We start from the raw sequence: 15,112 nt of genomic DNA, 5'->3' as shown, positions 1-15,112 counted from the left end.
CATTTATTTATATTTGTACAAGCATTTTTTTATTTTTAATTAAAATTAATATAAATTAGAGATATAAAAATTTCTTAATAAACTTTTGAATGCATGACATTATTTAATTAAAGGGTTTTTTGTGTCTTTTAATATTAAAAATTAATTTAAAAATTTTAACAAATGAGTAAAAAAATTAACTCTCAACATTTAAAGAGAAAGCATAGTCATTTCATCAAATCTTGGGTGGGAAATAGTAATTTGGCATTTACAAAAGACTTGCTTCCAAAAGCTTTTAGGCCAAAAGAGTCATTCCCACTTTATGTTTTGTATGCCCCTAAACTTTTTCTGGTGTTTTAAAAATTTAAATATTTATTATTATGATATTACATAAAGTAATATTATATGTATTTAATTTAAATATATAAATAAATAAATATTATTTTATTTTTATTTAAAATTATTTAATTATATAATAATATAATTATTAGAATCACACAACTATTTTATGATGCAGCCGACAGCACATGATCTGTACATTGAATTGGTCCATCTTTAAACATCTTCACCACACTGATTCTGCCACGTTTCTATTCACAAACCAACGTTTTTCAGGCTTCCCATAAAACGACAACATTTTGTTGTCCCGACTGCCTGAGCTTTAACTCTCTTGGGCCTCACGGACCAATAAGAAGGGCCCACACGAGTCGCAAGCTTTTCGTACTCCACTTCCCTTCCTCGTTCATTACAGCTCACCTGATGCCACCGCACCGCTCACCAGCATGTTATCGGCCACTATCCTTTAGATAAACGGTGCCGTTTTAATGCCTTAGTTTAGTTGCAGAATCTAACAGGTGTCCGGGCGGCTGTGTGGGCATATGGACAGTGGTCGTACACGTGTGGCTTGATGACGTCATGAGTCAACTCTTGAAATATTCTGTTCCTGGTAAAAATTAAAATATTGAGAAGTTTGACTTTGAAGACTTAAAAAATTGGTATGCGGAAAAATGTGTCTCGAAGAGATTGGTTCATATCAGAATTAATGGCGCAAGATTTGGTTAAGGTGTGCCACAACTGACGGCGTCTTTTTGAACTTAATATTTTAACTGTCAGTATCAATTTATTTAATAAGGGAAATAACGGAAAACCTGTGTCAGGGATAGATTTGAAATAAATTTATTTAAGTTTGAAATAAATTTTGCTTAAATAAGTCGAGGTGAAGCTTGCTTTAAACAAGTTTAAATATGAACACGAGCTTAGATTTTAGGTAAAAAACGAATATGAGTTTAAACCTGAATATGGATTGAGTAAGTCGAGTTTGGCTCGTGAGTTACTCACCCAAATAAAAAAAATGTTAATTTAGAACAAACGACACTGTTTATTCTCTAAAATACGATCTTAAAGAGAATTCAAACTAAATATGGACCGATCTCGAATACTAAAATTATAAAACAAACAAAATACGAATATGTGTTTAGCGAGCTTAGCAAGTTCGAACCTGAGCTCAAGCTTACACTTATTGAAAATGAGTCAACCCCTATTTGGGCTCGATTCGATTCGTATCCAATCTTATTTGACAGTTTGTCATTATCAATTCAATTTATCGAAGACGGTCAAAGAGAGAAGAGAAAGAGACCACAAGAGAAATAAAGAGAGAGAACAATTAATAGTTGAAGAAGAAAAAATCGACACTTATGAAAGTGAAACAAACCCTAAAGAGTTTTTATTATTTTTCAAACTTTAAATTTAGGAAAAATACAAATTTTTAAATATTAAAAAATATATAATAAAATTTTAATTTTTTAATAAATAATAATTTTACCTATAATCTTAACTGAAATTTTAAATAAAAATTTAATTTTACATAAATATCTTTTTTTTTTTTTTTAAGTTTGGAATTTTACTGTAACTTGAGCGGGGATAAGTCTTTTGGCCGTAAATTTAAAATTTGGGAGAAAAATAGTCCATTGGCCGATGAGGAAATTTAACGTTTGCATCCGTTTCATTTTCCCAACTAAATGACTATTCTACTCTTATAATATTTTTCACCTAAAACCAAATTTAATTTTTTTTAAATTAACAGTAAAAAAATAATAATTTTATCATTTATAAATTTAAAAAATAAAAAAAATTAACTATAACAATTTAACCTTTACAAGTTTTAAAAACTTAAAACAAGTCCCTAAATTTTTTAAAAACCTTGATATTAGTGTAGCCTTTTTGTCACATATACGATTTCAAAAGTATCAATTGTAGACTTCAGGTTACCATTTCTATTGTTAATTTCAAAATAAGATAATAATTTAAAATAATTAATTAATTAATTTTATAAGAAAACTCATATAAAAAAAAAATCTTAAGATTTATTAATATGAATAATATTTTATATATATATATATATATGTCGAATGAACAATTTAAAATATAATAATATATTATTTAAATATTTAATTAATATTAAATACTTTATATACAGGATAAAAATATTTAGATCGATGGAAGGAGAATCCAATACAGTCTCGTCGACAAATCGAACGGCGTTAAAAAGCCCACGTGTCTGCCTATGCCACTTCCGTTACTTTCTTTATTCCACTTGAAATACTCTCCAACCCCAACCCCCAAAGCTACATTCTTCTCTCTCGCCTTTCCCATTTTGATTTTTCCCATAGCGAACCGACGTCACATTCGCCATATTTTCCGGTCAATCATCGCCGGAAATCTGATGCTTCCGTCATCTAAACCTTTTTCATCTCACTCAACTAAGCCACTAAAAAGCACTGAGTCGGATCGGCAGAATTCGTTCAAATCGTTTCTTCAGTCACCTCTCTCGCTCCACAGCCCTCGCTCATGGCTTCTGATCTCATTCCTCTCCCTCCAGATAATTCTCTTCTTAATACTTCGTTCCATCTCCGTTTCTTTCACCGCTCGGCACGTCGCCGAACAACGTATCACTACAACAGCCTCCGATATGCAGGACACTATCAAGCTTACGCAGTATCAGCCGCAACAAGAGCATCAACGGCCACAAGAACAACCTAGGTCCGATATTTCGGTCACAATTTCGATGCACACCGAACAATGCAGCTCCGGGAGAATCTTCGTGTACGATTTACCAAAGCTTTTTAACCTAGAATTGTTACAAAATTGTCATGAATTAAGTCCATGGGGCTCTCGCTGTGACATGCTGATAAATGAGGGTTTTGGTCGAACTGCAACTGACTTAAATGGCGTCGTACCGGCCAATTTGATTCCTGCCTGGCACTGGACTGACCAATTTGTATCGGAGATTATTTTTCACAGCAGGCTATTAAACCATAAGTGCAGAACCTTAGAGCCGGAATCTGCTACGGCGTTCTATATACCTTTCTACGCTGGACTCGCGGTGGGGAAATACTTGTGGTCGTATTCAAAAGCCCAGGAACGTGACTATCACTGCGATATGATGCTGCGTTGGGTAAGAGATCAACCGTACTTTAACCGATCAAACGGCTGGGATCATTTCCTCACCATGGGGAGAATCTCGTGGGATTTTAGACGGTCTAAAGACGAGGAGTGGGGCTCCGGTTGCATTTACATGCCAGGTATGAGAAACGTTACTCGCCTTCTGATTGAACGAAATCCGTGGGACTATTTCGATGTCGGCATACCTTACCCCACGGGTTTCCACCCTAGATCCGACTCGGATATTTTGCAGTGGCAGGACTTCGCTCGCAATCGGAACCGTTCAACTCTCTTCTGCTTCGCCGGGGCGACACGTGGCAAAATCAAGAATGACTTCCGGAGGCAGTTATTGAGTCATTGTAAGGAGGAGTCTGCGTATTGTAAAGTCGTGAATTGTGCAGGAACGCGTTGCTCAAACGGCACCTCGGCGATTCTTGAAACGTTTCTTGACTCGGATTTTTGTCTGCAACCGAGAGGTGATAGCTTCACCCGCAGGTCAATTTTTGATTGCATGGTGGCCGGTTCGATCCCGGTTTTTTTCTGGAAGCGATCGGCTTATTATCAATACCAGTGGTTTTTGCCTGATGAGCCAGGGAGTTATTCGATTTTTATAGACCGTAACGCCGTGAAAAACGGGACGACGTCGATAAGATCAGTGTTGACAAGTTATAGTAAGGAAGAGGTGAAGAAAATGAGGAATAAAGTGATCGATTATATACCGAAGTTTGTGTATGCAAAACCCCTTGAAGGTTTAGAGAATATAAAAGATGCTTTTGATGTCGCCATTGATGGAATATTGAGGAGGTTCAAGGAGCAAGAAGAGTGGGGATACAAGTGGTAATACAAGAAACTGCGAGGCTCGAACAGGGAGTTAATATAATGGGCAATGTTGTATGATGAAGAAAAAGCATATAGGTAGAATTTTTGTGGGGAAGAAGCAGTTTATATGTATTATTATTCTGTACATTCTACAGAAATTGTTTTACTGCAGTTGTAATTCTTTGATTGATGACTCAAAAACTGGTGATCAGTTGGCAGTGAGGCAGGCAGGCCATTGGAACGACTTAATGAGTGAAAGTGATGAGGAAGGAGGAGACCACCAGCAGGGACCACGGCACTACCCCCACCATCATTTCTAGGCGTGGAGCCTTGGTGGCTGAAGAGGATTTGATGATTAGACGGCCATTTTTACTTGTAATTTGTGCCAATGGTACGAAGAATAGATAGATTATGTACTTTAAATTTCTTTATCTTGATGTGGCGTTTGTTGAGTTTTTCAATATGATTCTTGAGCTTTTATCTGTCTTCCTTTTTGAGTTAGAATGGCGTTGGAAGTTAAGAAGAAGATTTGAAGATCTCCTTGATGTTTCAGGAGAAGGCAAAGGAAGCATGCAGCACAAGATTACCAAGTTTTACCACATACATGATTTAAAGGGAAATTTTGTGTGTGAAAGAGGTATTGAAATTTTTACTTCTTTTCACAAATTATCTGGAAGTTAAATGTGTCATTTTATGGAGCACATGTATATAAATGAAGTAAATATATGCCTGGACTCAATTGGGTAAATTCGAAGTTTGAGGCTAACATTTTTTGGTCGTGGGTTTGAACAAATTAGACTTGGTTAAATAGGCTTGATTGAGAGGCCTAGCCATAATCAATTACCCATAATCACCCATTCGTATATACCATGTTTGAAAGTTAAGTCCAAAGATAATTTTTTACAAAATTCTTCTTGAATTAAAGGTCTCAACCTGGATTGAATATGGTGCCACGAATTCTTCTTTGTGTCAATAAAAAGTAGTATTATATACATAAATTTATGCATAAACGATGATATGTTTTCATGTGATTGAATATTATTTTATTTTAATTTCAAAATATTTAATTATTTAGTGATATATTATTATTTGTGTATAAGTTTGTGTTTATTATGTATATATATAGTTTGGGTAATATTATGTGTATACATTGCTAAATACATAAATAAGTAATATATGATATGTTACTATGTGATTGGGTATAATTTTATCTTATCAAATTATATCTGTTTATGGATGCAAAGTAAGTATAAGTAGATTTATTGATATGGTTTTATTGGTCGATAAAATGTCCAATACCCAGTTTAAGCTTAGGAAGTTTTGAATTGATTAGCATTAACAGATCCTTGTACATTCCTCCAATATTGCTTTGCTTGCAAGGGGCTGAATGGTGCATATTATTCAAATGGAAGTTGTGTTCTCAGATGATTCGAAAGTAGTAGCAATAAGTTTGCTAGACTTAAAACTGGTTAACGGCTGCAGGGAATAAAATAAAGTTGTTCAATGTCTTCATATGCTAGAAAAGAAATGCAACATGAGTATTCTCTTTTTAGTTCAAATCTTTAGACGCAAGGTATAAACGATGACATACATAGAAAATCACCTTAACATTAAAGTACAGAGTCTTGATGAACAATGGGAGGAGAATCCTAAAAGTTAGTCTATCAAAGGTAGCAGTCTGTCGCCTCCAATGGCGGTGTCAAACGGGCCGATTTACAAGATAGAGTGTTTGAATTCAAATTTTGTTATTTTTGATTTATCTGATTCAGTAATTATGAAATCGGTTATTAAATTCAAAGTTTGACTTGTTCAGTCTCAAATGTTCCGTTTCAAGAGAGCAACTCGACTTTGGTGAGATTCCTCGTTACTAGTTAGTTTTATCTTGAAATGGCCGGTTCCTTGTTATCAAAAATAAAAAAAAGGTAATAATTAGTTTTAATTAACATGACAATGATACTTGTGTCGCTTTGTCAAAAAAATTAGAATAAAAGTATAGCTAAGTGTTATTTTAACCTGGAATTGACCTATAAATAATAGGCCAAACAACTATTTCCCACCTAAAGTATACTGTAATGATAAGTTTCCATCCTTTAATTATGAAAATACCAAATACCCACCTATGGTCGGTTAAATTTAACAAAACCCTAACGGTGGTAAATTTAATCTCACTTTCCCCCCTAAAAGTTTAAAAACTAACATTTTTTTTTCTAAGCTAAGTTTGAAAAGATCGCATTTCCCCTCCTAGGGTTTATTTCCAAACCCTTTCACTTTCTCCGATGCCATCGTCGGCCGTCTTCCCCTCCCGACGGTTTCTCTTCCACCAACGACCCCCCTCAACTCCACCCCAATCCATCCGACACAGAGATATGTCGTTTGGGAAGTTCTTCGTCTTCCCAGACGATGAAGACGATATCGATCGATCTCATCTTCGTCGTCTGGGAAGACGAAGAACTTCATCTTCCCCGACGAAGTTCTTCATCTTCCACGACTTCTCCGACGCCAATCGGGCGTCCAAATGAGAGGAAAGAGATCGTTGGAAGGAGAGGAGGCTTCGGGAGGGAGAGGCCGTCAGTAATGGAGCCGGAGATTTCAAAACGAAACCCTAGGGTGAAACTACGATTTTTTAAAACTTAGGCTGGGAGAAAATTTTAGTTTTTAAAGTTTAGGGGGGCAAAAGTAGATTCTATTTTAGTTTATTTTTAATATTATAGAGAAAATGACGATTTTACCCTTACCACCGTTAAAGTTTTGTTAAATTTAATCAGACATGGGTGGGTGTTTGGTGTTTCTATAGTTAAAGGGTGGAAATTTGTCATTATAGCATACCTTGGGTGGGAAATAGTCATTTGGCCTAAATAATATCATAAGAGTATAAATAATATTTTCCTCAAATTTAATAAGACAAATGAATATATTCCTCTATCTTAAAAATATAACTATAACTCTAATAATTTGTATGTGACATTTATATCATTATTTATTATATTTTATTTAATTTTTTAAAGGTGTAATTAATATTTTCAAAACTATCAAGGGCATATTGAAACATACTTTCAAACTTTTTTAAAATAAAAAACAAACTTTTAAAAATTTCATTACTACCCCTAAAATTTTTAAAATTATATTTTACCCTTGAGTTTGTGAATATGCTTCATTAATATTCCTATCTATACGTGCACAAAATTTTTTATTATTTTTTACTTGTATTTCTATCTATTTATTTTTTAGTTAATTTATTTAGTTAAAATTAATATAAATTAGGATATAAAATTTATTTAAAAAATTTTGACGATAAAATATTATTTAATTTGAATATTATTATTTTTTTAATAATTTTATAAAAATTTAGCTAATTTTGTTAACAAATTTAACATACCATGGAAAAATATTGGTGTTAAATAGTTAGCCTATTTTAAAAAGAAATACTTTTGAGAAAATTCCATTAAACCAAACACTTAGATAATCTTACTGCTGTCAATAATTTGGAGAAATATAAATGGATTCCATCAAATTTAAATTTGAATAAAATTTAATGTAAAAGCAATTTATTATTAAAATTAATTAATTAAGATGTAAATTTTGATATTCATACTATTTTAAATTAAATTAAATTTAAGACCAATTTACTATTAAAATTAATTAATTGAGATATAAAACTAGATATTTATATTGTTTTAAATTTTTAATCCAATCAATTCAAAGTTTCTACTACACGTAGTCAAATCCCAAAAGCGAATGCGATCTAATGCTCAGGACGAAGGAGTATATTCGTTATTTTCTATTAGAGGCGGTCGTGGGTAGGGTTTAAAACTTGCACAATAACGAGTCTTATAGGGGAAATAAGGTTTAACGGCCCAATCTTGTATATATAGGACTAGGTCAGGCCTTACCGTAACTGGTTACACCCAAGAGTAATGGGTCTATCCATTAATTTTAATAAAAAATAATTTTTTATATTATAATTATTATTTAGTTAATTAAGTATTTATTTAATTTTTTAAATAATTACTAAAATAATAACAGATTAGATCTAATCGACCCATGGGCCTTGTCTATGCTCAAGGCCCGGATCTGTTACAATAGTGGGTTATATCTGGGTCATATCTTTACAGGCAAGACCGTTTTCTCATGCTTGAGGCCCGGCCCGGCCGATTTAACACATCAATTTCTATTCATCCACGGCAGCACAGCCTGGCATTTGCGCCAACATCCCGTACGCTGATATTCTTTTTATAACCTCTTAACTTAATCAGGCCAATTTTGTAAGATATTTATAATCCAACGGCATATATCCAAACAAAAATAGGGTTTCGCATCCAACGCTCCAAAATATCTCCACCGCTGAACGTTAAAAACTCAAACCCTAATACAATTTCTTTCCTCTTCCCCTCCTGCTTCTGCAACTCACCGCCACAATTTTTGTGTAGCAGGAGAAATTCTCTATATATCTCTCCATGCCTTCTTTAGCACTCGTTGACGTTAATAAAACGGTAGAAGAGAAGAAGATGAAGAAGAAAATAGCTCTTCAAAGCTTAGACGAAACTGAGCTTTCGGCGGAAAAGAAGAAAAAGGACTCAAAGAATAAGGCGGATGATTCTGAAAGGTCTAAGAAGAAGGAGAGCAAGAAGCGAAAAGTTATGGAAGAAGACGACGAAGAAAGAAGTGAAACGAGCTCTGAATTAGGCGAGCCTGTGAATTTAAAATCGGAGAAGAAGAAGAAAAAGAAAACGAAAGTAGAAGGTGAGGTGCAAGAGCAGGAGGAGAAGAGTGAGAATCCTAATGCTATTATGCGGTTTCGAATATCGGAACCGTTGAGAGAGAAACTCAAGTCTAAGGGCATTGAGTCTCTGTTCCCAATTCAGGCCTCCACTTTTGATATGGTACTGGATGGCTCTGACTTAGTTGGACGTGCACGCACTGGCCAGGTGTGGTATTGCCGTTTAATTGATTTATTTCTCATTAATTGTTATATCTTAGTTTGGGAGAATGCTACATTCGGGTCGATTGCAAAATCATATTTTTTATCCCAAAGTAAAGTTAGCATCAGAATATAAATGTAATGCGTGAGTGACATGCGATGCACAACATGTGCTGCTTTCCCGCTTTTGATGTGTAGTTATAGTCATGATAATTGATCTTTTTGTTGTATTCTACTGCTAGCTTTTACTGAATAAAAACCAAAAAGCCTTTTTAGGACAATGCACTAAAATATGTATTTAGTTTATTTAGATTGACTCCATTCCTGTTGTTTATGTTTGTTAATTTGTATACTTTCTGTTTTCATATAGTTAATTGATCGCCGCTTATTTGAATCTTCAGAAAATAGGATTATTGTCTGGAATATCTTGTTTATTTATGCTCTGGCCATGTTTTAAATAATTCAGGGAAAAACACTGGCCTTTGTGTTGCCAATCTTAGAATCGCTAGTCAATGGGCCAACAAAAGGATTGAGGAAAACTGGATATGGCAGGGAACCAAGCGTGTTGGTACTTTTACCGACTAGAGAATTGGCTAAACAGGTATGAAATTGGAGATGTAGTGATACATATCTAATATCATGGAAGTTTTTTTTTGTGACTCTTGTTGGGTTTGTTTAGGTGCATGAAGACTTTGATGTTTATGGTGGGGCAATGGGGCTATCCTCATGTTGCTTATATGGAGGTGCTCCCTATCATTCTCAGGAGTCTAAATTAAAGAAAGGAGTTGATATAGTCATTGGAACACCAGGCCGTGTCAAGGTTAATTTCATCTGAGCTCTTTTTTTCTCATATACTAATGTCTTGGAAGTTATATGGGTGTCAAGTTTTGGATATATGTATTGATTTCGTGGCTGCTGCTATATATGTGCTACAGGATCACATAGAGAGGAGAAACATTGATTTAACTTCATTGAAGTTTCGGGTCCTTGATGAAGCTGATGAAATGCTTAGGATGGGTTTTGTTGATGATGTCGAACTTATTCTTGGTATGTATCATTCACATAAAAGTATTATGTGTTTGAATGGAAGTTTCTTAATCTTCTGTAAATTTTTTCAGGCAAAGTCAAGGATGCGAATAAAGTTCAGACGCTTCTCTTCAGTGCAACCCTGCCTGACTGGGTGAAACATGTCCGTTTCTACATAATGATTGTGGATTATATTTGTTTTGTATTTGGTTTCTATTATGCTAACCTCTCTTCTAATAATATATAAATCTTGATTTTATGTCAATGATCTTTTGTGTTATTCATTGCCAGATCGCTTCTAAGTTTCTCAAGCCAAATAAGAAAACCATTGATCTTGTTGGGAATGAGAAAATGAAGGCTAGTACAAATGTAAGACATTTTGTTCTTCCCTGTTCCAGCACAGCGAGGGCTCAAGTTATTCCTGATATTATTCATTGTTATAGCAGGTTAGTTGCTTGCAGTGCAAAATTATTGTTTAATCATGATTATGATATTTTTTATAATCTTCTATTGAATTGCCTTGTTCAAAACCAATTATTGTTGTGTCCTGGTTCAGTGGAGGCCGCACAATTATTTTCACTGAGACAAAGGAATCTGCTTCTCAACTAGCTGATGTGTTACCAGGAGCACGGGCATTACATGGGGACATACAGCAGTCTCAGCGTGAGGTAAATTGTGGTTACTTTTGTAAAGGATGTGAAAAAATCAGTTTTACCTAGCTTGCTCATTACTTAGCTTTTGTTTAATTTGTGATCTTGTACCTGTAGGTCACACTTTCTGGTTTCAGGTCAGGCAAGTTTATGACTTTGGTGGCCACTAATGTGGCAGCACGAGGGTTAGACATCAATGATGTGCAGTTAATTATCCAGGTTTGTGTAACCGTATGTGCTTTGAATAAATTTATATTTTGTCATCTGGATTACTGACATTAATGTAATGTTTCAGTGTGAACCTCCTCGTGATGTAGAAGCCTACATTCATCGATCTGGACGTACAGGAAGAGCAGGTATTTGTAGAAAATTTGGCATTTAATTCCTTTTTTGGGATGGTTGGATTGTATTTATATCTTGTTTTGGATGCATCAAAGTTTGATGAATTGCTGATAAGCTATATCATTTTGCAGGCAACACTGGAGTTGCTGTTATGCTTTATGATCCTAGAAAGTCAAATGTGTCTAGGATAGAAAGAGAATCTGGTGTGAAATTTGAGCACATATCTGCACCTCAACCAGCTGATATAGCTAAAGCTGCTGGTGTGGAAGCTGCAGAAACAATAACCCAAATTTCAGACAGGTGACCTTTTATTTGAGTTGATGTGGATATGGTGCTTTCATTTTATATTTATTAATATTTACATTTTAAACTTCAGTGTAATTCCTGTATTCGAGAAAACTGCCCAGCACCTACTGGACTCATCTGGTCTATCAGCAGTGGAATTGCTTTCAAAAGCACTTGCCAAGGCTGCTGTATGTTCTTTGGTTTTATCTTGTTCTGCATAGTTATATCTATGTTTGCGTTTGTTTATCACATTGAACACCATATTCTTGTCTGTTCTGAAACTACGGAGCTTATTATATGATTGCAGGGTTATACTGAGATAAAGAGCAGATCACTTCTTGGCTCTTTGGAGAACCATGTTTCAGTGCTTCTTGAAGCTGGAAAGCCCATCTACACACCATCGTAAGCTTCTAAAATTTTCCAACTTGAGCTTTTGGGAGTGCTAACATGTTGAATTATTTGCATCTTATTTCAAGAAACGAGATTATGGTGATGACCCATTTTCTTGCCTCAACAAGCCTGAACTATTTACTTTTTTTTTATTTCTGGACCAGTTTTCTTTGTTTGTATGAGCTATGGCGTGGTGTGTCTAGTTGTCTGCAATGGTAAAATTAAAGAGAGATAAAGGGAGGAAATTGAAACAGTGTTCTGACTTTTATTTCATTTAAGAAATCTGGCAAAATGGAACAGTATCTGTTCTATAAGCTCTTGTACCTTAGTGTCCTCAAGTTTTAAGAAAGAGCGTAAAATTGACATTTTATCTGGGTGGTCATGCTCTCAGTTATTATTATCATACCCAGCATTAAGATTTCATAAAATTGGGTGTTTCTTACATTTTGGATTTCTCACTTGTCCTTTCTCCTGTTCTTTGGTTTCTCTGATCCATATGTAGGGACACATATTCTGCATCCTTAAAGCATAATGTGTACTTTTATTTAGTAGTAGGAATAGGGTTTTTTAAAACTTCTATGTTGATTTTTTTTACTGCTTCAATCTTTATCAGTTTAAATATGTCTTGAATCTTGGATTTTATGAAATAATATGCAGCTTTGCTTACGGTGTACTGAGAAGATTTGTGCCTGAGGAGAAAGTAGAGTCAGTGAAGGGTATGACTCTCACAGCTGATGGAAATGGTGCTGTGTTTGATGTGCCAGTGGAAGATTTGGACTTGTTTCTTTCTGGTATCTTTCTGCTTTGTGGCTTACTCATAGTAGTCATGGTAGATAAACTATGCATTCCTATATGTTCTCTCAAACTGTTTTCTAAAGCATAGTTTCTGATTTTCATTTTATTGCAACATACTCGGATTGCATTGCCTAATTTGTTATTTTTCATGTCTTTTTTTTTCTTGTCGCAGGCCAGGAAAATGCGGCTAATGTGAGCATAGAAGTGTTGAAAGCATTGCCACGCTTGCAAGAAAGAGAACAGTCAAGGGGGAGATTTGGTGGTGGTGGTGGCAGCTTTGGTAGAGGTGGTGGTAGATTTTCCGGTGGCAGAGGTGGTGGATTTTCCGGTGGCAGAGGTGGTGGATTTTCTGATAGAAGAACTAACAGATTTTCTGGCAGTGGTAGAGGCGGCAATAACGGCAGGAGGTGGTGAAGGGTTAGAAGTTGCCACCAATCTTATTTTCCGGTGAGTTGAACAATTTATGATTTAAAGCCAGAGTATAATTCTAATGATGAAGAAATTATTCAATAATTTGTTACATCATAGGAAAAGCAACCATAGATTGGCTAATTATACTAGTATTCTTATTTTCCCTTTGTGTTTTTCTTAAGCTGTATTTTTTTTGTTTTGTTTTGTTTTGTTTTTACTTGTCGGGGTTTTTGGGTCTCCAATTTTGGTCAAAATGTAAGAAAGATTACATATGAATATTTGTTCAATTATATTCAGCAATATTATGTTTGTAGTACTATGTTTGGTATATTCAATGGAGATGCTTTTTAAAATGATTGTTAAATTGGAGATCTTATTTGTCTAGTAATTAAGAGACGGCTGCAGGGTTGTGAATGGATTGGTTTGGTTTGGTTTGTGGGTTTAGTATTTTTAAATTAAATTGAAAAAACAGTTACCAAAATTTATAAATTAAATTAAATTATGTTAATTTTGAAATCAAGTTAAATCAAAAAAATATGGTTAGGTTTAGTTTAGATTGTGGGTTGAAATAATTTATTTTTAAATATGTATTATTTAATGAAATTAATAAAGTTATAAATTTTTAAAATGTAATATAAATATATTAAATAAAAAATATGATAAAATAAATATAAGAAATTGTAAACTTTTTTTTTAATTAAAATTTTTATTAAATATAGTTATATTTATATTTAAAAAAAATACAGTTTACTATTTAATTTATATTAAAAATTATTTAAATTGTCACTTAAACATTAAAAAAGTGTAAACAAATTGTTTAAATTTTATAAATTAAATTAAATTAAATTAAATTGTAATTTTTAAACTATTTGGTTTGATTTACTGATTTAAATTGAATCATATATAATATTTTAGGGATGAATGTGAATTAGACCGGAATGTAAAGCATATACGATGACATTTCTAAATCTCTTTTGTCAATAATAAATCCGTTCAATTCAATTCTTTAACAAAAGAAATTCAATAATTAAAAAAAAAAACATATTCTTCTCGTAATTGATTGGATAAACAATAACTTTTGCGATTTTATTTATTTATTTATTTTAGCTTTTTAATTCCTATGATGGTGGACTTGTTGTAAAACATTCTTAAATTAATGGCCAAAGGACTATTTCCACCCAAATTATGTTGAATTCTTAAAGTTCTTTTCGTTAACTTTGAAAATACTATTTATCTACCTATAACCGGTTAAATTTAACGAAATCTTAACCTCTAAAAATTTAATCTCGTTTTTTTCTCTAAAAGTTTAAAAACTAACATTTTATCCCTTAAGTTAAGTTTGAAAAGATTACATTTCTCCCTTAGGGTTTAGTTTCAAAACCTATTCACTTTCTCTGACGATGACACCGGAGAAAGTGAATGGGTTTTGAAACTAAACCCTAAGGGAGAAATGTGATCTTTTTAAACTTGATTTAGGGAAGAAAAGTTAGTTTTTTAAATTTATAGGAGAGAAATAAAATCATATTTAAGCTTATTTTTAATATTAAATATAAAATTAAGATTTTATCTTTAAAATTAACAGATTTAAACGGTTATTGGTGGATAAATAAGATTTTCAAAGTTAACGGGGGAAACTTTGAGAATTCAATTTGGCCTAAATTAATCTATTGAAACCTTCTTGGCCAACGGTGAGAAAACAAAGATGATGATTAAAATAAGCGCCCGAAAACATTATTTGGAATTATAACAACTTGTTATTTATCTTTTAATAATACTTGTTTTATAATTTTTTAATAATTTTATGGTAAAATATAATATTTGCTTGAATTATTTAATAAAAAATAATAAAATTCCTTACCACTAAAATAATATTAATTTAAATATCAATAATGAAGGCAGAATGATTTTAAATTAATATAAAATATACTAAATTTAGAACTCATTTTAAATACATATAGGAGTGCTTATAAAAATAAAAAAATTGATATATTTTTTTTATTTATACATTTGCCATTTTCTTTCCCTATATTCAGAAATATTGTTTTGGATAGACCTA

At 33.1% G+C, this 15,112-nt stretch overlaps 2 protein-coding genes across 4 annotated transcripts; both read left to right on the top strand.

Moving 5' to 3' along the window:
• The first annotated feature begins 2,527 nt into the window (after window positions 1–2,527).
• On the top strand, window positions 2,528–5,182 carry LOC123224979 (xyloglucan galactosyltransferase XLT2-like). Of its 3 annotated transcripts, none has more exons than XM_044648789.1 (2): window positions 2,528–4,630; window positions 4,793–5,182. In XM_044648789.1, exon 1 carries the CDS (start codon window positions 2,543–2,545, stop codon window positions 4,259–4,261), a length of 1,719 nt encoding a protein of 572 aa, XP_044504724.1. In that variant the 5' UTR covers window positions 2,528–2,542; the 3' UTR covers window positions 4,262–4,630; window positions 4,793–5,182. The 3 variants fall into 3 exon arrangements, with proteins under 3 accessions (XP_044504724.1, XP_044504723.1, XP_044504725.1); XM_044648788.1 differs by having other exon boundaries at window positions 4,742–5,182; XM_044648790.1 differs by lacking the exon at window positions 4,793–5,182 and having other exon boundaries at window positions 2,528–4,335; window positions 4,452–4,727.
• A 3,390-nt stretch (window positions 5,183–8,572) lies between these two features.
• Window positions 8,573–13,375, top strand: LOC123226008 (DEAD-box ATP-dependent RNA helicase 7-like). Its single transcript, XM_044650425.1, has 14 exons — window positions 8,573–9,164; window positions 9,624–9,758; window positions 9,837–9,977; window positions 10,093–10,204; window positions 10,276–10,346; window positions 10,475–10,629; window positions 10,740–10,851; window positions 10,951–11,052; window positions 11,129–11,189; window positions 11,307–11,475; window positions 11,552–11,648; window positions 11,768–11,862; window positions 12,508–12,641; window positions 12,818–13,375. Exons 1-14 carry the CDS (start codon window positions 8,694–8,696, stop codon window positions 13,057–13,059), a joined length of 2,097 nt encoding a protein of 698 aa, XP_044506360.1. The 5' UTR covers window positions 8,573–8,693; the 3' UTR covers window positions 13,060–13,375.
• The last annotated feature ends 1,737 nt before the right edge of the window (window positions 13,376–15,112 follow it).

The sequence above is a fragment of the Mangifera indica genome, chromosome 9 (assembly GCF_011075055.1).
Source record: "Mangifera indica cultivar Alphonso chromosome 9, CATAS_Mindica_2.1, whole genome shotgun sequence".
NCBI lineage: Eukaryota > Viridiplantae > Streptophyta > Magnoliopsida > Sapindales > Anacardiaceae > Mangifera > Mangifera indica.
The sequence above is the reverse complement of the archived record's forward strand: the minus strand, read 5'-3'. Positions and strand labels throughout refer to the sequence as shown.